General features: G+C 34.7%; 2 protein-coding genes across 3 annotated transcripts; both read left to right on the top strand.

The window, feature by feature from the left end:
- The first annotated feature begins 1429 nt into the window (after window positions 1–1429).
- Window positions 1430–7049, top strand: LOC130989629 (probable galacturonosyltransferase 14). The gene is made up of 6 exons (XM_057913657.1): window positions 1430–2251; window positions 3022–3077; window positions 3158–3313; window positions 3568–4158; window positions 4886–5188; window positions 6071–7049. Exons 1-6 carry the CDS (start codon window positions 2023–2025, stop codon window positions 6350–6352), a joined length of 1617 nt encoding a protein of 538 aa, XP_057769640.1. The 5' UTR covers window positions 1430–2022; the 3' UTR covers window positions 6353–7049.
- A 4775-nt stretch (window positions 7050–11824) lies between these two features.
- Window positions 11825–17424, top strand: LOC130989628 (probable galacturonosyltransferase 14). 2 transcript variants are annotated; one of them, XM_057913656.1, is made up of 7 exons: window positions 11828–11980; window positions 12085–12633; window positions 13503–13558; window positions 13640–13795; window positions 14053–14643; window positions 15354–15656; window positions 16454–17424. In XM_057913656.1, the coding sequence occupies exons 2-7, from the start codon at window positions 12405–12407 to the stop codon at window positions 16733–16735; spliced, it is 1617 nt and encodes a 538-aa protein (XP_057769639.1). In that variant the 5' UTR covers window positions 11828–11980; window positions 12085–12404; the 3' UTR covers window positions 16736–17424. The 2 variants fall into 2 exon arrangements, with proteins under 2 accessions (XP_057769638.1, XP_057769639.1); XM_057913655.1 differs by having other exon boundaries at window positions 11825–12633.
- Window positions 17425–21319: the final 3895 nt, after the last annotated feature.

Genomic DNA, 21319 nt, shown 5'->3' with positions numbered 1-21319 from the left:
AGCGACCGAATTTTCGGTCGTTAAAAAATAAAAATAAATAAAAAATAAAATCGGTCGCTAAACGGTCGTAAATCGGTCGTTAAGGCCGCAAAATTAACGACCGAAATTTTCGGCCGTTAATTTCGGTCGTTAAACGCGTGTTTTCTTGTAGTGTACTGGCGGGTACGTGGTTCATTGGTTTCAAAAAAAAAATTCTTAAGAATTGACATAATCGTGATTTTTTTGGCCTTCGTATTAATGTTTGTAACACACAAGCGTCCCCTAATTTATTCAAAATTTTCAAATCTATTTAATTTTATAATGCATGAAAGTGACGTGAGTTGACATTTTCTCACATTTTGTACCAATTTTAACTGTTTTCTTACACAACTCTTACACAATTTTCATCATCATCAACTTTTACACAAAAAACCAAGCAAGCCATCACCATCAATTACACTTTTCGATCTTTGACTTATTGGGTGGGTAGTTTTGTACGATGTTTTATCAATGTGGGTAGATTCCCCTATTAACACACACACACACACACACACACACATATATATATATATATATATATATATATTTGATTAAAGTAAATAAGCAAATTTTTAACTTTTCGATCTCCAATAAGTATATACTTAATTTGAAAGAGTATTTTCTGCAATGAATATCATAAAGAATCGTTTACGCGATCGGATGAGAGATAAATGGATGAATGATAGTTTGATTGTATATATTGAGAAAAGGGATTTTTGATAGTTGATCATGCAAATGTTTCACTTAATGAAAACTTGTAAGTATATTTTAATTCTAATAGACTTGAATTATTATGTAGTAATTTTTTTAAAGGTATTTTATATTAATAATATGCTTACATTTTGTGACCCCACAATTAAAAATTATGATTCTGTCCCTACTTGAGAGTATAGAATAATGGAGAAGAGAAAATGGAAAAGAGAAGAATCAAGAATGAAGTAATTGATGAAAGAGTAGTGTAGGTATTAATAGAAAAAAATAAGAATAATAAAAAAAAATTGTTGAAAGTTTAAAGATTTTTTTTTTTAATTTTCGACCATTTTCTACATTTTCAAGTATTTTCTTTTATATTTTTTAATAGGCCCGACGCGCGCCCTCTGAGCTCGGCATAGATGAGGGGCTCGCGCGAGCCGGGTATGCACCCGCTCGCTGAACCCGTAGTGGATGCTCTAAGAGTTTTGATCATTCCTTTAATAATTATTTGAATATTAATTACTTATCGCTAGATCAAAAACATGTTAAAAAAAAACATACTATAGTATTTTTTTTTTTTTGGTGAAAGTCAAACCAGTCTCTTCTTTTTTGCCCTTTTTCTCTCCCTAGGAGGCTAGGACAACACGGTTTGAATTTTTGCCCAAAAACATATGATTTCGGTTAGAACTTAGTTGTTATTACACTACTATATAACGAAAAATCAAATAATTAATCATTGATGTATTAGTTTACTTTTAATACTATGCAAAATGACGGAAAATGAACAACATTAATAGTTTCTCTCTCTACATTCACTCTTCCGACTTCCGATCCAGAGAGAGAGATTCCATTATCAGCCATTAACGGCAAAATCTAGAGAGAGAGAGGTGGGGAGAATTGATTACTTGCTTTGCTGTGATGATTTAGTTGATGCATTGTTCTCACATTTACGTTAATTCATTTATTTCATTCGTTGATTTGCTTAAACTAGATACATATAGAACACGGAAATCGGGAAAGCAATCGGAAACCCTAGGGCTAGTGGGATTGGGCGGGATTTTGTTACAATCGAGGAGTTCACAGCTGGAGGGAAAATTGAGATCATTGAATTGCCGCGGTGGCGGATCTGATGGTGAGAAGCGCTTTATTGATTTCGAAGAATTATTTGGACCTTGTACGTTTGAAGAATATTAGGATTGATTGTATCGATGGCGGCGCTAGTGGTGGTGCCTGTGGTAATTCGTTGAATTTTGGGAGGTTAAGAGGAAGGAATAGGAGGATACTGGTGGAGAGGGGCGGCGGTGCAGGAAGATGCAGCTGCACTTCTCACCTAGCATGAGAAGTATAACGATATCGTCGAGCAACGGTGTAGGAAATGGAAATGGAGGTGGAGATTTGATGAAGATCAAGGTCGCAGCTCGCCACATTTCGTACCGCACGCTGTTCCACAGCATTCTGATTCTTGCGTTTTTGTTGCCATTTGTGTTCATTCTAACAGCTCTTGTCACCCTTGAAGGTGTCAACAAGTGTTCGTCAATTGGTACGTTGTGAGATTCTCCTTCTCCTTGGCTCTTCGATTGATATCATGATTTAATTATTCGTTTTGTTTACTTTAGATGATTATGATGTTATTTTAATCTAAATTATTACTCGGTATCATGCAATTGGTATGGACTTGGGTATGATTCTTCTCCGTATGGTAGATAAATCAAACTTGTTGTTTTAAAAAAAAAGACTTATTATATCAATATATACATGAGTATGGTCGAGCATTCTGCCTGTGTTTGCTGTACTTGTTCAGTTCTTTTGTTGCTGTGGCTGCTTGTGTCAAACGTTTTCTTTCTGTGTTAGGTGTTTGATATTGTGAAGCTAGCCTGCTAAATATTTTTTTCCTTGTTTGTAAATCTTCTAAATGTCTTTTTCATCCACTATTGCAAGTCACCCCTTTATGCTTCTGTAGTGTGGCGATCACCTTTCATGTAAAGTTTTCAGGTTAACACTTCCTACTAGTATGTTGTCCCTAGATGTTTAAAGCAGCAACAGGATGGCTTAACCTCATCTTACATAAATCTCACTTGGCCCTTAACTGGAGAAGTACTGTATAATTTTTTTATCTATGCTGTGAAAGCCCTCCAACCAAACTTGTAGACAATCCGGTCAAGACACTTCAAGTTCTTCCTTTTCTGTTTGTGCTTTTTGACAAATGTCATTGATTTCCTTAAGACATTTTAATGTGAATCTGTAATTTATCATTTATTTTATCAAAAAGCCTGAAGATGTGTTCTTAAATTTTATTTCTATTGCTTTCAGATTGTTTAGGACGTCGGTTAGGACCAAAGCTTCTCGGTAGATCCACTGATTCCGGGGTATGATTTGTTTGTATCCATATGATCATTTTATCAATCTTTAAAAACAAACTAAAACTTCGTTGTTGTTGTAATGACAGAAGCTGGTGAAGGACTTCGTTAAGATTTTGAATCAAGTGAACTCTGAGAAAGTCCCCGACACTTTGAAGATCCCAGACTCTTATAGTCAGCTCCTTTCTGAAATGAAAAACAACAAGTATAGTTCAAAGGAATTTGCCCTGATTCTGAAAGGAATGGTATGTATTTATGCAGTATTACATTTTTTTTCACAGTTTCATACTATTTGTGGTTAGCAAGTACTAATATATGCCTTAGAAGTACGTTCCTGAACCACCTAACACATACTTTATTTTACCATCTATTTCATTCATGAGATGATATAATCTCTGTATGCTCCAAAATAAGCTTAAGTTCTTTGGATTTTCCCCAAGTGGCCTTCGTTTCAAACTTAATTTCTTAAGTTAAAAATTGTCTTTTCTCCTCCTGACAGATGGAGAGATCTGAAAGGGATATAAGACAGTCCAGGTTCTCTGAGCTTATGAATAAACACTTTGCAGCTAGTGCCATCCCGAAGAGCATTCATTGCCTTTCATTGAGGCTGACTGATGAGTATTCTTCCAATGCTCATGCACGCAGACAGTTACCTTCTCCGGAGTTACTTCCTTTGCTCTCTGACAACTCCTACCATCACTTTGTGTTATCCACAGACAATATTCTTGCTGCTGCTGTTGTTGTCACGTCTGCTGTACAGACTTGTGCAAACCCTGAAAAGATAGTTTTCCATGTCATAACTGACAAGAAAACTTATGCTGGCATGCATTCATGGTTTGCCCTGCATCCTTTGCCTCCTGCTATAGTTGAAGTAAAAGGTGTGCATCAATTTGATTGGTTAACAAGAGAGAATGTTCCAGTTCTTGAAGCTGTGGAGAACCACAATGGTATTAGGGATTACTACCATGGGAACCACATTGCTGGGGCCAATCTTAGTGATACAACCCCACGAACATTTGCTTCTAAATTACAGGCTAGGAGTCCAAAATATATCTCATTGCTTAACCATCTTCGTATATATCTCCCAGAGGTAATTGTTTGCACTTAAACAATCAGATGTTCCATGTTTTATGGTTTATGTTTATATTATATTTATTTTAGAATAGGAATGCCATACACCAAAATGTAGTTATGCCTTCGACTAACTGCTATCTTTTTTGATCATCTGCACTTGTCTGCTTATGTGCCTAAATATATGGCTGGGTTTCATATTAGAACTTCAAAGCTCCGAATTAACCCAGGGTAAGGATAAACTTTACATATCATTTTTGAAAAAATCTAGACAGTTAACCTTGTTCCGATGCTTGAAGCTTGGAATTTTGATCCCTTCATTGCATTATGGTCAAATAGATACTCATATCATTTTGAATACTTCAATCTTCTTCCGCTTATGTTTCAACCAAATTTTGTACTACTCGTTTCATCAGTGGTCTATTGTCCTTGTTATCTTTATCTTGAACATTCATGTTCTTGATTAATAGATTTTTTTCATCTAAAGAAATAGTTTGTGGGGTCCATGATTTAGTTCATACCATGTCAAATAATTAAAGAATGACATTGGTGTTGCCTAAATGACTATGCATTTTTCTGGGACATAAGGGATGCCCTTTGTTTCTCACTCTGGCTGTTTGTATCTTTAAATTATGGACGGAATTAAAGTTGTTTCCTGCATTCTTTTTTGAAGAATATTTTCTTATTATTCATTTTTTTAAATCTTAATATTCATAGCAGACTGTGATATTTGCTATGATTTGCAGCTATTTCCGAACCTTGACAAAGTGGTTTTCCTGGATGATGATGTTGTGATTCAACGAGATCTGTCTCCTCTCTGGGAAATTGACCTTAATGGAAAAGTTAATGGGGCTGTTGAAACTTGTAAAGGTGAAGATGAGTGGGTTATGTCTAAGCGAGTCAGGAACTATTTCAACTTCTCTCATCCACTTATAGCAAAGAACTTGGATCCTGATGAATGTGCATGGGCATATGGGATGAATATTTTTGACTTGCATCAATGGAGAAAGACAAATATTAGAGATACTTATCACTCCTGGCTTAAAGAGGTACACAAATTTCCGTCCAGTTTAAGTCATTTCTCGTATTATCTGTTTTTGCAGCTTAGTTTAACTAAGCAAAGAGGATTGCTTTTGAAAGCAAGTTCCAAGTTCTTACTTCAGCTGCTAGAGCACCAGATCTCCTACGCACTTTGAAACTTAAGAGACATAATTAGAATAATCCGCATAAAACTTTAATTCTCTCACAAATGGAAACTCATGCTTATGTCAACATATCTATAATCCCTATAGCTAAATCCATTTTTGAAAAAAGATGAAGTTGTGTTGCTAAACTCTTTTGTGGCCCATCCACCTTGAACCCCCATTTGTAGCCCCAATTTCTGCTACAACATCATTCTTAGCTAATTATTAAGCTGGACCAACTCAAGCAGTGGAAATAAACATGCAGTATCATCACTTTTTCTGGAGTTGTATCTGACTACATGGTGAGGTAAACTAGTGCTTTCTTTAGCCAGTGGTAAATTTTCTGCTAGAATAAGATTGAGATCATCCAGTCTTGTTTGTTACAACTAGGACTGATGCTGATAATTGAAGGATATCAGTCTGATATATTTCAGATGTTGATCTTAAATTTCTAAAATTAAGATTAAACATATGCTATATAGTCTGGAGATGTAGCTCAAATGGCAAAACAATTGTATCAAAATGTAAAAATAAAATTAAATGCTATCGAGTCTGCTGGAGGTGGGTGAATAGTTTAATGGCAGCTGAGAGAAGGGGCTGATTATGTCCAGGGGAGCTCAATAACAGCATTTTAGAAGAAAATTCATTTAGAATTTCTATTTTTGCTATAAACTCCCATTACTTCAGCATGAGGTGAAGAACATCTGTAATATGCTCATCTAATGTTGTGGGTGGTGTGTATTGTAGAATCTGAAGTCAAACCTCACGTTATGGAAACTTGGAACTCTACCCCCAGCTTTGATTGCATTTAAGGGTCATGTTCATCCAATTGATCCTTCCTGGCACATGCTTGGGTTGGGCTATCAGAATAAGACGAATATTGAAAATGTGAAAAAGGCAGCCGTGATCCACTACAATGGCCAGTCAAAACCTTGGTTGGAGATTGGATTTGAGCATCTCCGACCATTCTGGACAAAATACGTGAACTACTCTAGTGATTTCATAAGGAACTGCCACATCTTGGAGTAGTAATGAGTCTAATGACACCAGACATGCACCGAGGAAATCATGGGACAAAGACAGAGGCATTATGGATTATATACTCAAAGTCTTTTGGCAGGTAATATTTATCAATTCTTGATCGAGTGAGAAACTGGGGAGTTAGGTGAATCTCAGAACACATTCACCAATGTGGCCAGACATGAAACCTGCGTTTTGCTTTATTCTCCCCAATCCTTGAAGAAGAGGGCCTGTATTGCAAACCGAGGCATGATATTCATTCTTCCAGTATGTGAAGTAGCATTCATTCATCTATTTTTGGTTGGATAAAGGACATGATATTATTTTTGCATCTCCGTAATGGGGTGTCACCTATGTTTTAGATTTTAGAAGGGAATAATGGTATATGCGCTGGTCCACTGCATGAAAGGACAGAGCTAAGATGCATTAAATCCTACTATGGCCCCAATAGACGTAAAGACGACACTTTCCTGTTGTTTCGGTTTCCATTTTTTTGATCAGATTTTTGCTGTGATTCTCCCATTATTTCCATTTTGCTAATTTTATATCTTTTGGGTAGATTTGGAAGTTGTTACTGGGACCTGGTTGAGTTAGAGAACAGCATAGGCTTTTACAAGTCAGGTATTTCTTTGTATGAACTATGAAGCTGTCCAAACATTTTAGATGTGCAGATTATTCTTTCATCAAATTTACTTATTAATCAATATCTTCTGGTTCTCCACTATGCTTCTATGCCGCCTCTAGTCCTGCATTTTGTCTTTCAAAAAATGGTAGCCTTTATTTTATCAGAGATTTGTTAAACATTTCTTTATCAAGGATTCTTGTTGCTTTGTCAAGTTGTCAACAAGAAGGCCATTGGCATTAAAGAAATTGATTGATCGGGTTCGTAATTATTTAAGATTATTGGGTGGCCCCGCCTTAATTTGAATGATCTCTTTGCCCTTTTCTGAAGATTCTGTCCTTTAGGGTGAGTAATGATGAAAAATGCTCTCATTCCCACGATAGAGTGGATACTTCTTTTCATTTTGGCACAAAAATGTACATTGTTATTTTTAGATATTATCTCACAACAAATTCTTTATTTTGTTTTATCTCTACTTTAAACATATATTTATAATTTTACTACACATGGTTCGCCACTAATTCCTTATTTTGTTATCTTACTTATAACACTCCAATAAAAAGTGGGTCCATTCTTCTCCTCGTGACACATTCACCTAATATTTATTAAAATTTGTGCCATCAATAATTATGCATACTTTTATGGAACAGAGGGAGTATATGTTTTTATATTTTTTCAGCTTTTTCACATGTTCCGTAGGATGAATAATTAGAAATGATGAAAAATATATATTTTTATATGTTTTTCATTATTTTCACATTCGGATGAAATCGAAAAGAAATTGAGGCACTATTTTTTTACACATTTTCACTCCAATTCAAATCCATGATATTATTATCATGATGTAGTGGCAACTAAATTTAAATAAAATTTCTAATTTTTTCTTAGGATAAAGTTGCAACTAAGAAAATGCAACCTTATAATTAAATGTTTGTCCCAACCTGATTAGGTTAATTAGTTGAATATTTTGGTTCCCATTTTGATACTATATACTCATTCCTTCATCAAAGTTATGGTGTAGTGTGCAGGCTTGAGTTTTAATAAGTAGTTGAGAGAGATGTATAAAATGATGAATTTTATTTGTACATTATTGAATATGAATAAAGTTTAAAATATAAATACGTATCAAAATGAAAAACATCACACTTATTGGTGACGAACCAAAGTAGCAGAAAGACCACATTTTTTTTGTGGACGAGTGAGTATATAAGACTATCTTTATCAATAACCCTCATCAACCCAACTTTTTAATAGAAAAACATTTCTCTCTCTTCCACATATACAACCTATAATTCAATTCAATTTTATAACTTTTTTACTTTATCAATAACCCACACCAACCTAAATATAATTTATTCTTTTATTATTTTTTATTATACTTTTTGATGACAAAATGCCAAATGGCATAACCTCATTTGATAAATGAGGTTATTAAATTAAGTCGGTCATTACCCAAAACTTACGACCGGTTATGCGGTTTAGAATATTTTATTATTACTTTTGCAATCAAACATTTTGTCTTATATAATGATCGGTCGGTGAGGTCATTAGTAAATGTAGTCTAATAGGAAAATGGATTGAAGCTCTCTCCTTAATTTAGGATCTTAGAATGACATCTCCATAATTCTTTATTTTTATTTATCTAGATTCTTCATTTATATATTTTTAATTATATATTTTATGTCTAATAATAATTATATTATTATAATTTAATCTTTTCAAAATTCATAAAATCCATAATTTAACTTAATTATATGATTACAATAAATCCAAATGTTGAACCAGCCAAATATGAAAACTTATATCTCCAATTAAATACTCCATCTATTCCGTAAGAGAGTATCACTTGGGGCTTTGAGAGATGACACAAGTTTAAAAAATGTTGGTAGATAATATATGAAGTAGAAAAAATGACCAATTACTTTTTTAGAAAAAGTGATAATGTGTGAGGTCATGTCCCAAAATAAAATTTTGAACCAACCCGATGATGGGCTCGCTTCTTTCTCTGAAGGCTCCAATATTTTTTCTCCGAGCTCTCTTCCAACTCCGACAAACCCACCGCCCGTTGTTGAAGCCAAAGTCTTCGAAGCACCGCATTGGGTACATGAGTGCCGAGACAGAGCTCATATGCATGTTATGGGTGGAGGCTACCCACAACTCAATATTGGGAGATGGTAAAAAAGCTACTCAATATTGGAGAGGTGTCACTGAGAGATTCAACGCCAATAAACCAGAGTGAGCTCCTATTCGTGAGAACATGCATATCAAATCTCACTTTCAACGCATTCAAAAGGACGTTAAACTGTGTGAAGCGATATACGACAAATGCAAAGCTAGTTGGGGTAGTGGAATGAGTGACGAGAAAATCACTCAACATGCGCAAAAAATCAATGAGGCCAACAATGGCTCCCAATTTAGGCATTTCAAAAGCATGGATGATCTTGCGCGAATGTCAGCGATTTGCATCTCAGGGCGAGGATGTGCACTTCCCCAAGAAGTCAAAAAGCTCTGAGGGACAGGCCACAACATCTTCGGAGCCAAGTATGACGACGAGGCCCCAAGGCCAGAAAGCGGCGAAGCGCGATAAAGGTAAAGGGAAGAAAGTGGAATCATTGCCGAAGCAAAAGCTAAAATGACCGAACCAAAAATCATAAAATTCAAGATGAGAAGGGAGGAGTTCGATTTCAAAATCTTCAACACGGATACTTTAAGGATGTCAGAGGCTCAATTGGCATGGCACCAGAATATGGTCCAATAAATGCTCATGCGTAGATGATTCATGTAGTCTATGTTTTTTTTTTTTTAATTATTGTAATTTTTTAAAATTATTTAAAATTTAAATTTTTTTATTTTAATTAATGTAATATTGAATTTTTAATTTTAATGAAATATTAAATTTTTAAATAGAAGAGAAAAAATGAGATTAAATGGAAATGAAGATTATAGCGTCTCTTATAGAGTCAATGCACTTGAGATGGGAGGTGCTAAGGTGAGGATCACAAAAAAGGACCTCCCTTTAACACCTTCTACTGGAGATGCTCTAATAATATTATTCACTCTGTATCATAACAAGTGTTCTAGTTTCTTTGTATTTAATAAATAAACTATGACACTTGTCATGGGACGGAGGGAGTAGTATATTAGTTTCAAAAAATATTACTTTCACTTTGATATTTAAAATAAGGGGTTAATTACGCCAAAAACCATGAACTATACCCCAATTTTCAACTTTTTCATGATTTTTTTTTATCAAAAATTCCCTGAACTTAATGTGTTGAACAATTTTTCCATAACTTTCAAGAATCCCCAAATTCATAGCTGACATGGCATGTTTTAAGTGACCGGATATATGATATGGCATCGCCGGCGGAGAATTGAAACGACGTCGTTTAATTGGAGGTAAACGACGTCGTTTAACATCAGCCCCCCTTTCTAAGCCTTAATTTCGACGGAGGCGAAGGAGGAGGAAATCGACGGAGGATCAGTGCCGGAGATGCAGTGCAGCGGCGTGTTGGTTTGCAGCAGCGACCTCACGCGGTGCTAGTTTGCTATTGCCCGTTCTCGTGCGGCGCCGGACGCTAACCTTATCGCAACAATTGATGTCTCTTAGATTTTGGATAGAGGGGTGAATCTGAGGGGTGGGCGGCGGCAAGGGCGCCGGATCTGGTGCGGCGGCGGGTGGAAGGAGGTGAAATTAGGGTTTGGGGGTGGGGAAAACGGGGGAGACGAAATTAAGGTTGGGGCGCCGGATCTGCTTTCGCCCTCTCTCTTCCCTCCTTTCTTGCTTTCTCGGTCGGACGACCATCGGCGAAGAGCCAACGCCGCGCTATTCTGCTCTGCTTTGCTCTACTATACTCTACTCCGCTCTACTTTTCTATACTCTGCTCTACTCTACTCTGCTCTAATCTACTCTGTTCTGCTCTACTCTACTCTGCTCTGCCCTCGGACGACCATCGGCGAAGAGCCAACACCGCTCTATTCTGCTCTACTCTTCTATACTCTGCTCTACTCTGCTCTGATCTACTCTGTTCTGTTCTACTCTACTCTGCTCTGCCCTGCTGTAAACCCTACCCCCTTTCCTCGAAGTCCGGCGACTGCACAGCCATAGGGCTGTCGCCGCAGAGCTCCAAATCCCTCACCTTCTTACGCCTCCTCTGCGCTTCGATTGGACAACAAACTGACCACCACCGTGCAAACGAAGAGAATACATGTGTAACTGTTTCTGACATGGAGGAGGAGTTCGCCGGACATGGAGGAGGGAAGGCGGTGGGCGGTGGAGAGAGAGGGGGCGGCGGATCTGGTGGGGCGGTGGTGTTCGCCGGACATGGAGGGGGGAAGAGAAAGAGAATGATTTTTTTTTCAAGTGTCAATTTTTAGTCCAAATAGACGTCACGTCAGCTCGATATTACCACGTAGGCGACAAGTCAGCCCGGAGCTTCACCGGAGAAAAAAGTATGGAAAAATTGTTCAACACATTAAGTTTAGGAAATTTTTGATAAAAAAAAAGTTCATGGAAAAGTTGAGTGTCGGTATGCAATTAAGAAACAATTATCACTACGCCTATCATATTAGACAATTAATGACACCTATCAATTCTGGACTTAAATTCCTCTAGCCTGATGGCTGAGTGATAACCTATCATTTTATGCCATAATTAATCATACCTTCTTATTCATTTTTTTTCTTTTGTGAGTGGATTGTAAAAGTCAAACCGGTCTTTTCTTAGGACAACACGGTTTGAATTTTTGACCAAAATAAAATTTGTATATTTACTTGGTTTTTTTTTGAGACAAAAGTTTCTGTTACTTGGTTGTTATTACAATTTATAACGAAAAATCAAAGACATTAATAGTCGATGTATTATAGTTTTAATAAGAAGAAAATGATAACAAAGACGTAAATAAACAACATTAATAGTTTCTCTCTCTACATTCACTCTTCCGACTTCCGATCCAGAGAGAGGGAGAGAGATTCCATCATCAGCCATTAACGGCAAAATCTAGAGAGAGAGAGAGGTGGGGAGAATTGATTACTTGCTTTGCTGTGATGATTTAGTTGATGCATTGTTCTCACATTTACGTTAATTCATTTATTTCATTCGTTGATTTGCTTAAGCTAGATACATATAGAACACGGAAATCGGGAAAGCAATCGGAAACCCTAGGGCTAGTGGGATTGGGCGGGATTTTGTTAGAATCGAGGAGTTCACAGCTGGAGGGAAGATCGAGATCATTGGATTGCCGCGGTGGCGGATCTGATGGTGAGAAGCGCTTTATTGATTTCGAAGAATTATTTGGACCTTGTACGTTTGAAGAATATTAGGATTGGTTGTATCGGTGGCGGCGCAAGTGGTGGTGCCTGTGGTAATTCTTTGAATTTTGGGAGGTTAAAAGGAGGGAATAGGAGGATACTGGTGGAGAGGGGCGGCGGTGCAGGAAGATGCAGCTGCACTTCTCACCTAGCATGAGAAGTATAACGATATCGTCGAGCAACGGTGTAGGAAATGGAAATGGAGGTGGAGATTTGATGAAGATCAAGGTCGCAGCTCGCCACATTTCGTACCGCACGCTGTTCCACAGCATTCTGATTCTTGCGTTTTTGTTGCCATTTGTGTTCATTCTAACAGCTCTTGTCACCCTTGAAGGTGTCAACAAGTGTTCGTCAATTGGTACGTTGTGAGATTCTCCTTCTCCTTGGCTCTTCGATTGATATCATGATTTAATTATTGCCTTATTGGTTTTGTTTACTTTAGATAATTATGATGTTATTTCAATCTAAATTATTATTCGGTATTATGCATGTGGTATGGGGCATTACTGTGTTTCTAGCTTCTAAAGTTGTGTAGATTGATGTGAGACCTGAATTATGATTCTCCTGTTGGCTGTGATTCTCAACCTTATGGTAGATAAATTAAAATTGTTGTGTTAAAAAAGACTTGTTATATCAATATGTACATGGGGATGGTCGAACATTCTGCCTGTGTTTGCTGTTTTTATTCAGTTCTGTTGTTGTGGGTGCTTGCGTCAAACAATTTTTTTTCCCTTTCTGTATTAGGTGTTTGATATTGTTAAGCTAATCTGCTAAATATCCTTTCCTGTGTTTGTAAATCTGCTAAATATCTTTTTCATCCACTATTGAAATGCACCCCTTTATGCTTCTGTACAACTTTGATCTAGAGATAGTGTGGTGATCACCTTTATGGAAAGTTTTCAGGTTTGCTCTTCCTAGATGTCTAAAGAAGGAACAGGATGGCTTAACCCCATCTTGGATAAATTCTAACTTGGCCCTTCACTTGAGAAGCACTATAATTTTTTTAATCCATGCAGTGAAATTCCTCCAACTAAAAATCATTTATATACAACACAACTTGTAGACAATTCTGTTAAGACTGCTTCAAGTTCTTCCTTTTCTGTTTGTGCTTTTGGACAAATGTCGTTGATCTCCTTAAGGCATTTTAATGTGAATATGCAAGTTTTCGTTTTTTATCCAAAATCCTGAATATATGTGTTCTCAAATTTTATTTTCTATTGCTTTCAGATTGTTTAGGACGTCGGTTAGGACCGAAGCTTCTTGGTAGATCCACTGATTCCGGGGTATGATTCGTATATTCATATGGTTAATTTATCAATCATAAAAAGCAAGCTAAAACTTTGTCGTTGTTGTTGTAATGACAGAAGCTGGTGAAGGACTTTGTTAAGATTTTGAATCAAGTAAACTCTGAGAAAGTCCCTGACACCTTGAAGATCCCAGACTCTTATAATCAACTCCTTTCTGAAATGAAAAACAACAAGTATAGTTCAAAGGACTTTGCCCTGATTCTGAAAGGAATGGTATGTATTTGTGTATTGCATTTTTTTCACAGTTTCATACTATTTGTGGTTAGCAAATAATATATGCATTAGAAAAATGTCTTTTTTTCTATGAAGTTACGTTCCTGAACCACTTAACACAGTTCTTTATTTTACCATGCATTTCATTCATGAGATTATATAATCTCTGTATGCTCCACTACTTTTTTGGATTTTCCCAAGTGACCTTGGTTGCAAACAATTATATTTAGTTTTAAAATTGTCTTTTCTCGTAACAGATGGAGAGATCTGAAAGGGATATAAGGCAGTCCAGGTTTGCTGAGCTTATGAATAAACACTTTGCAGCTAGTGCCATCCCGAAGAGCATTCATTGCCTTTCATTGAGGCTGACTGATGAGTATTCTTCCAATGCTCATGCCCGCAGACAGTTACCTTCTCCGGAGTTACTTCCTTTGCTCTCTGACAACTCCTACCATCACTTTGTGTTATCCACAGACAATATTCTTGCTGCTGCTGTTGTTGTCACATCTGCTGTACAGACTTCTGCAAACCCTGAAAAGATAGTTTTCCATGTCATAACTGACAAGAAAACTTATGCTGGCATGCATTCATGGTTTGCCCTGCATCCTTTGCCTCCTGCTATAGTTGAAGTAAAAGGTGTGCATCAATTTGATTGGTTAACAAGAGAGAATGTTCCAATTCTTGAAGTTGTGGAGAACCACAATGGTATTAGGAATTACTACCATGGGAATCATATTGCCGGGGCCAATCTTAGTGATACGACTCCACGAACATTTGCTTCCAAATTACAAGCTAGGAGTCCAAAGTATATCTCATTGCTTAACCATCTTCGTATATATCTCCCAGAGGTAATTGTTTGCGCTTGAACATACAGATGTTCCATATTTTATGTTTATATTGTATTTATTTTACAATAGGAATGTCATACACCAAAATGATGGTATGCCATTGGACTAACTGCTATCTGTTTTCATCATCTGCACTTGTCTGCTTATGTGCCTAAATATATGTGATTCTGGGTGACATATTTGAAATGAAAAGCCCTGACTTAGCCCAGGGGTGAGGATCAAACTTCACATACAATCATTTTTGAGAAAATTGAGACAATTAATCTTGTTCCTTTGCTTGAAGCTTATCATTTTGATCCCTTCATTGCACTCTGGTCAAATAAATGCTCATATCATTTTAATTACTTCAATCTTCGTATGCTTATGTTTTAACCAAATTTAGTACTCCTACTACTCATTTCTTCAGTGGTCTATTGTCCTTGTTCTCTTTATTGAACATTCAGGTTCTTGGTGAATAGATTGATTTGTGGGATCCATGATTTAGTACATACAATGTCAAATAAAAATAATTGGAGCATGGCATTGGCGTTGTGTTGCCTAAATGAGTATGCTTTTTTCTGGGACATCAGGGATGCGGCTTTGTTTCTCACTCTGGCTATTTTGTATCTTTAAATTATGGATGGGATTGAAAGTTGGTTCCAGCATTCTTTTCTTTCATTAAAAAAATCTTAAGATTCACAGCAGACAGTAATATTTGCTATGATTTGCAGCTATTCCCGAACCTAGATAAAGTGGTTTTCCTGGATGATGATGTTGTAATTCAACGAGATCTGGCTCCTCTCTGGGAAATTGACCTTAATGGAAAAGTTAATGGAGCTGTTGAAACTTGTAAAGGTGAAGATGAGTGGGTTATGTCTAAGCGAGTCAGGAACTATTTCAACTTCTCTCATCCACTTATAGCAAAGAACTTGGATCCTGATGAATGTGCATGGGCATATGGGATGAATATTTTTGACTTGCATCAATGGAGGAAGACAAATATTAGAGATACTTATCACACCTGGCTTAAAGAGGTACACTAAAATTTCCATACAATTTAAGTTATTTCTCGTATCATCTGTTTTTGCCTCTTAGTTTGATTAATGGAAGAGGATTGCTTTTGCAAGCAAGTTCCAAGTCTTTACTTTAGCTGCTGGAGCACCAGATCTTCTACACACTTTGAGTTTGAAACTTAAGACATAATGATATTAAATAAACTGCATAGAAATTTAAATCCCTCACAAATGGAAGCTCATTTCTTATGTCCACGTATCTATAATCCCTATGGCTGAGCTCTTCCCATTCTTGAAAAAGATAAAGTTGGATGGTTTATCCATGAGCGTTTTTTTCATTATGTCATTCATTTGCCCCTATTACCTCCAGACTTCAGCGTTTTCCTGAATAATCATATTAATAATAGTAATGATTTTCTGCTATAATAAAATTGAGATCGTCCAGTCTTGTTTGTTACAACTAGGACTGATGCTGATAATTATAGGATATCAGTGTGATATATTTCATATGTTGATCTTAAATTTCTAAAATTAAGATTAAACATATGCTATAAAGTCTGGAGATGTAGCTCAAATGGCAAAACAATTGAATCAAGATTAAAAAATAAAATCAAATGCTGCTGTGTCCGCTGGAGGTGGGTGAATAGGTTAATGGCAGCTGAGAGAAGGGGCTGGTTATGTCTAGCGTAGCTCATTAACAGCATTTTAGAAGAAAATTCATTTAGAATTTCTATTTTGGCTATAAACTCCCATTACTTCAGCATGAGGTGAAGAGTTTCTGTAATATGCTCTTCTAATGTGGGTGGTGTGAATTACAGAATCTGAAGTCAAACCTCACGTTGTGGAAACTTGGAACCCTGCCCCCAGCTTTGATTGCATTTAAGGGTCATGTTCATCCAATTGATCCTTCCTGGCACATGCTTGGGTTGGGCTATCAGAATAAGACGAATATTGAAAATGTGAAAAAGGCAGCCGTGATCCACTACAATGGCCAGTCAAAACCTTGGTTGGAGATTGGATTTGAGCATCTCCGACCATTCTGGACAAAATACGTGAACTACTCTAGTGATTTCATAAGGAACTGCCACATCTTGGAGTAGTAATGAGTCTAATGACACCAGACATGCACCGAGGAAATCATGGGACAAAGACAGAGGCATTATGGATTATATACTCAAAGTCTTGTGGCAGGTAATATTTATCAATTCTTGATTAAGTAAGAAACTGGGGATTTAGGTGAATCTCAGAACACATTCAGCAATGTGGCCAGACATGAAACCTTCGTTTTGTTGGATTCGCCCCAATCCTTGAAGAAGAAGACCTGTATTGCAGACCAAGGCATGAGATTCGTTCTTCCAGTATGTAAAGTAGCATTCATTCATCTATTTTTGGTCGGATAGAGGGCATGATATTATTTTTGCATCTCCGTAATGGGGTGTCACCTATGTTTTAGATATTAGAAGGGAATAATGGTATATGCGCTGGTCCACTGCATGAGAGGACAGAGCTAAGATGCATTAAATCTTAAGGCTCATACTATGGCCCCAATAGACGTAAAGACGACACTTTCCTCTTGTCTCGGTTTCCATTTTTTTGTTCAGATTTTTGCTGTGATTCTCCCATTATTTCCATTTTGCTAATTTTATATCTTTTGGGTAGATTTGGAAGTTGTTACTGGGACCTGGTTGAGTTAGAGAACAGCATAGGTTTTTAAAAGTCAGGTATTTTCTTTGTATGAACTATGAAGCTGTCCAAACATTTTAGATGTGCAGATTATTCTTTCATCAAATTTACTTGTTAATTATTATCTTTGTGTTCTGCACTATGCTTATGTGCCACCTTTAGTGCTACATTTTCTTTCTTTCAAGAAATAGGAGCCTTTGTTTTATCGAAGATTTGTTAAACATTTCTTTATCAAGGATTCTTGTTGCAGTGTTTGTCCAGTTGTCAACAAGAAGGCCACTGGCATTAAAGAATTTGATTGATCTGATTCGTAATTATTTAATATTATTGGGTGGCCCTCGCCTTAATTTGTTTTTTTCCTAAAGATTCTGTTCTTTATAGTTAAATGATTATCGCCACCTGGTTGGGTTAATTGGTTGAATATTTTGGTTCCGATTTAGATATTATTCTAAGAAGATTTTTTTTTTCTTGGACTAGATGGCGAGCTTCTGAATTGGGAACTGGTAGTTCCAATGCTTTTCGAATATTACCATTCTCGGCCATCACTATAATCATTCAATTTCTTTAATATTTAATTGATTGATCTTGTTTTCACATCACCAATATTCATTCAAATTTAACCATACTCATTTTGAGAGATTTATTCATGATCACTCCAATTCTAACTACAATATTTTGTATAATATATTTTTTAAGCATAAGAATTATATATAAAAAATAAAATAAAGAATTATAACTATAACAAAAAATGTTAAAATGCCAATAAGTAAAATTGAGCAATAAACATAAAATATATTATTATCAAGAAATCTCAAACTAAATTAATAATACAACAATACGAAATTACAAATAAATTAATTGTTCTTCAAACAGATCTTCGGAAAAATTACACATTCAATTTTTACAACTAAATTATTTTGCGTGTGTAGAGAAATTAAAATTATGAATTTTGATATATACTCCCTCCGTCCCAATTTTTAGTATCCAATTGAGAGTGACACGAGTTTTAATAAAATAATTAGGTATATTGTGAGTGGAATAAGGGTATCACCTTTTATGTGAATGTTAAAATAATTAAAGTAAAGTAAATGTCTCACCTACTTTTACCAAAAATAGAAATGGATACAAAAAAATGGGACATCCAAAAATGAAAATATTGATACTAAAAATTGGGACAAATGGACTAATATATCACAAAAATTCATGTGAAACCGGTTTTACGGTGAAATCGGCTTCACAATGACACTACTTCAACATACAAAAAGTGTTATTTGTATGTTGAAGTAGTGTCATTGTGAAGCTGGTTTCACCATGAAATCAGTTTTTACAGGAAACCACCTCCATATATATAGGGTTAAGTTATAATGAGATTGTTATTTTGCGTGAAATGTGAGATTAATGAATAAGTCAGTATATAGCTATGTTGCATAGGTACGAGGGTGCGGATGCGGGGGCGATACGATACGAGTACGGGGATACGGATTTTTAAAAATTATAGAGTGCGATTGGACAAGGATACATCTAATTATTAAAATTTTATGATATATAATGCTTATAAACTATATACAATTTAAATTTTCTTAAATTAATTATATGTAATTTACATTTTATTTTACTCAAAAGTTAAGCATTTTCAATTATATAAGTTAATTGAGCAACAATATAACGATTCAAATATTATTAGTCCAATATATAAGTCATAACTGAAAATAAAATTATCAAAATAACCTTGTGTAGGCCTTTCGTGCACGAGATACGTGAATTTCGCCTATGGAATTTCGAATCCGGTTTATTTTTATAAATTGTTTTAAAAGATACGCCATGTGGCGAATCGGGTGCAAATCCGACGAGAATCCGAGAGAATCGCACCCTAAAAGAATCCGATTCGTCGTACATGCTAATTTTTGAAGAATCTGTGCATCATAGGTATATAGTGATGAATGAGATAGTATATAGTGTTGAATATCAATATTCAAAAAATAAGTAAAATTTTTGCTCCCTCTTGGATTCGAACCCAGGTAAAAAAAATTCTCTCTAGACAAATATCAGCCATAGAATACATTAAATCAACACATATAGATCAATCTAAAATCTCATCATATTGGAGTTTGAGATATCTTATTGGAACCATTCCACATATATATATATATATATATATATATTTAATTTAGATATTAAGATTATATATATATATATATAATATTAAGATTTTATCTTAATATCTAAATTAAATATACACAACCAATTAAATAATATCACATGTCTTATCTTTTATCAAAAATAAAGAGGTCACAGTGTCTCATTTGTGTTGCAAACAGACCACGGTCCGTCTTTTTGCAAGATAGAAAAAGTTATTTTTTGTTTAATATCCATTTTCAAACGTGGAGGTCGACCATATGGCACGGAGGTTGTTGTTATTCATGGTCAGAGACGGACGCATGTACCCCATTCTGGGGGCACGTGCCCCAAACATTTTTTTTATTAAGTATTTGTATATATATTTAATTAAAGTATATAATAAATAAGTAAACTTTTAAATTCTCAATCCCCAATAAACTTGAATTATTATATAGTAATATTGTTAGCGTATTTTATATTTATATTTATTTTGTGCATTCACAGTATAAAAATTTTGGACCCTTCATGGTCGACTATAAATAAAAAATAGTATATATTTTAATCATTTAGCTCAACCAATCGTGGGAGCCCAATCATCTCCAAGAGACCACAAGGTCTTTCCACTTTTTTCGAGACAAGTGTCAACATTTTATTAGTTTATTAAATTTGATTTTGAGTTTAAGTTAAATTTATCAAAATAAAAAAATAGAAAACACCATTTTTTTAAATTCTCTACAAATATACACATGTTGCTATAGTTACACATACAATATAATTTTATTATTTATCTATATATAACATCAATTTTTACTATTAATTTTGTTATCAATCTCTCTTAATTTATTGTTATTATTTTAATTAGTATTTAATATATTAAAAATATCATGATTAAAAAATAAAAAATAATTATATAAATGTAGTTGAGTGGTTGGAGTGATCATGGATAAACCCAAAATAAATGTGGTTAGCTGGAATGAATATTGATGATGTGGAAGAGAAAGAAATTTTAAATATTAAAAAAATGAAATAAAAAAAACTAATGTAGTATATTAAAAAAATAAAAACTTTAATTAATTTGATAAAATTAATTCAAAAATCCAAATTTGAAAATAGGTTGAACAATCACAATTACTATTTTTGAACGATTGTATTGTTTTTGTATAATATATAGGTTGATAAATAATTCTCTTTAATATTTATAATGAGTAATGTCTATAACCTTTTTATCTTAAATTTATATTTTACATAATGTATATCAATTTAAAAATCATGCCTTGATTTTTAATGTGATATGTATATTTAATACTTTACAATTAGTCGAATTACATTATTTTTAAAGGAATAAATAACAAATAAAAAATAAAATTACAAAAAAGAAATAGAAAACAAGATTGGCGGAAAATATGCAATATTAGAATGGAGAAAAAAAAAATTGAATTTGCAGTAGATTTAGCAAAGACATTTTTGCAGTTAAGAAATGATTAAGTAACAAATACACTCATAATAGTTATAGCAAAAAACATTTTTTTTTTATAATTATGTTTAATGCAATTATGTTCTTAATGTTTATAAATTGGGATACATAAGTTATGAAATTATGTTTAATGCAATTATCTTCTTAATGTTTATAAATTGGGATGCATAAGTCCATAACGTTAACAAATTAGAGCAAATAAGTGTAATGGTTATGAATGTTATGAGCCCATTAATTTACTCCAATTTGTAAACATTAGTAAGAATATTATTATAATAATCAATTGAAATAGTTTAAAGAAAAAACGACATTATTGTAAATTTTGGCAATAATTAACTTCTATTTATGTAATAGATTATCACAACTGTAAAGGTCAATTAGTACTTTAAAAATCATGAAAAAATAAAAG

Source organism: Salvia miltiorrhiza, chromosome 6, assembly GCF_028751815.1.
Source record: "Salvia miltiorrhiza cultivar Shanhuang (shh) chromosome 6, IMPLAD_Smil_shh, whole genome shotgun sequence".
Taxonomy (NCBI): domain Eukaryota; kingdom Viridiplantae; phylum Streptophyta; class Magnoliopsida; order Lamiales; family Lamiaceae; genus Salvia; species Salvia miltiorrhiza.
This window is presented reverse-complemented; position numbering and strand designations above follow the sequence as displayed.

Excerpts from the sequence above, each read along its gene's own strand:
- LOC130989629 (XM_057913657.1), top strand. The coding sequence starts at position 2,023 with ATGCAGCTGCACTTCTCACCTAGCATGAGAAGTATAACGATATCGTCG. Across the intron at positions 3,314-3,567 it reads CCCTGATTCTGAAAGGAATG|ATGGAGAGATCTGAAAGGGA; the intron begins GTATGTATTTAT and ends TCCTCCTGACAG. Across the intron at positions 4,159-4,885 it reads TTCGTATATATCTCCCAGAG|CTATTTCCGAACCTTGACAA; the intron begins GTAATTGTTTGC and ends TATGATTTGCAG.
- LOC130989628 (XM_057913655.1), top strand. The coding sequence starts at position 12,405 with ATGCAGCTGCACTTCTCACCTAGCATGAGAAGTATAACGATATCGTCG. Across the intron at positions 14,644-15,353 it reads TTCGTATATATCTCCCAGAG|CTATTCCCGAACCTAGATAA; the intron begins GTAATTGTTTGC and ends TATGATTTGCAG. Across the intron at positions 15,657-16,453 it reads ATCACACCTGGCTTAAAGAG|AATCTGAAGTCAAACCTCAC; the intron begins GTACACTAAAAT and ends TGTGAATTACAG.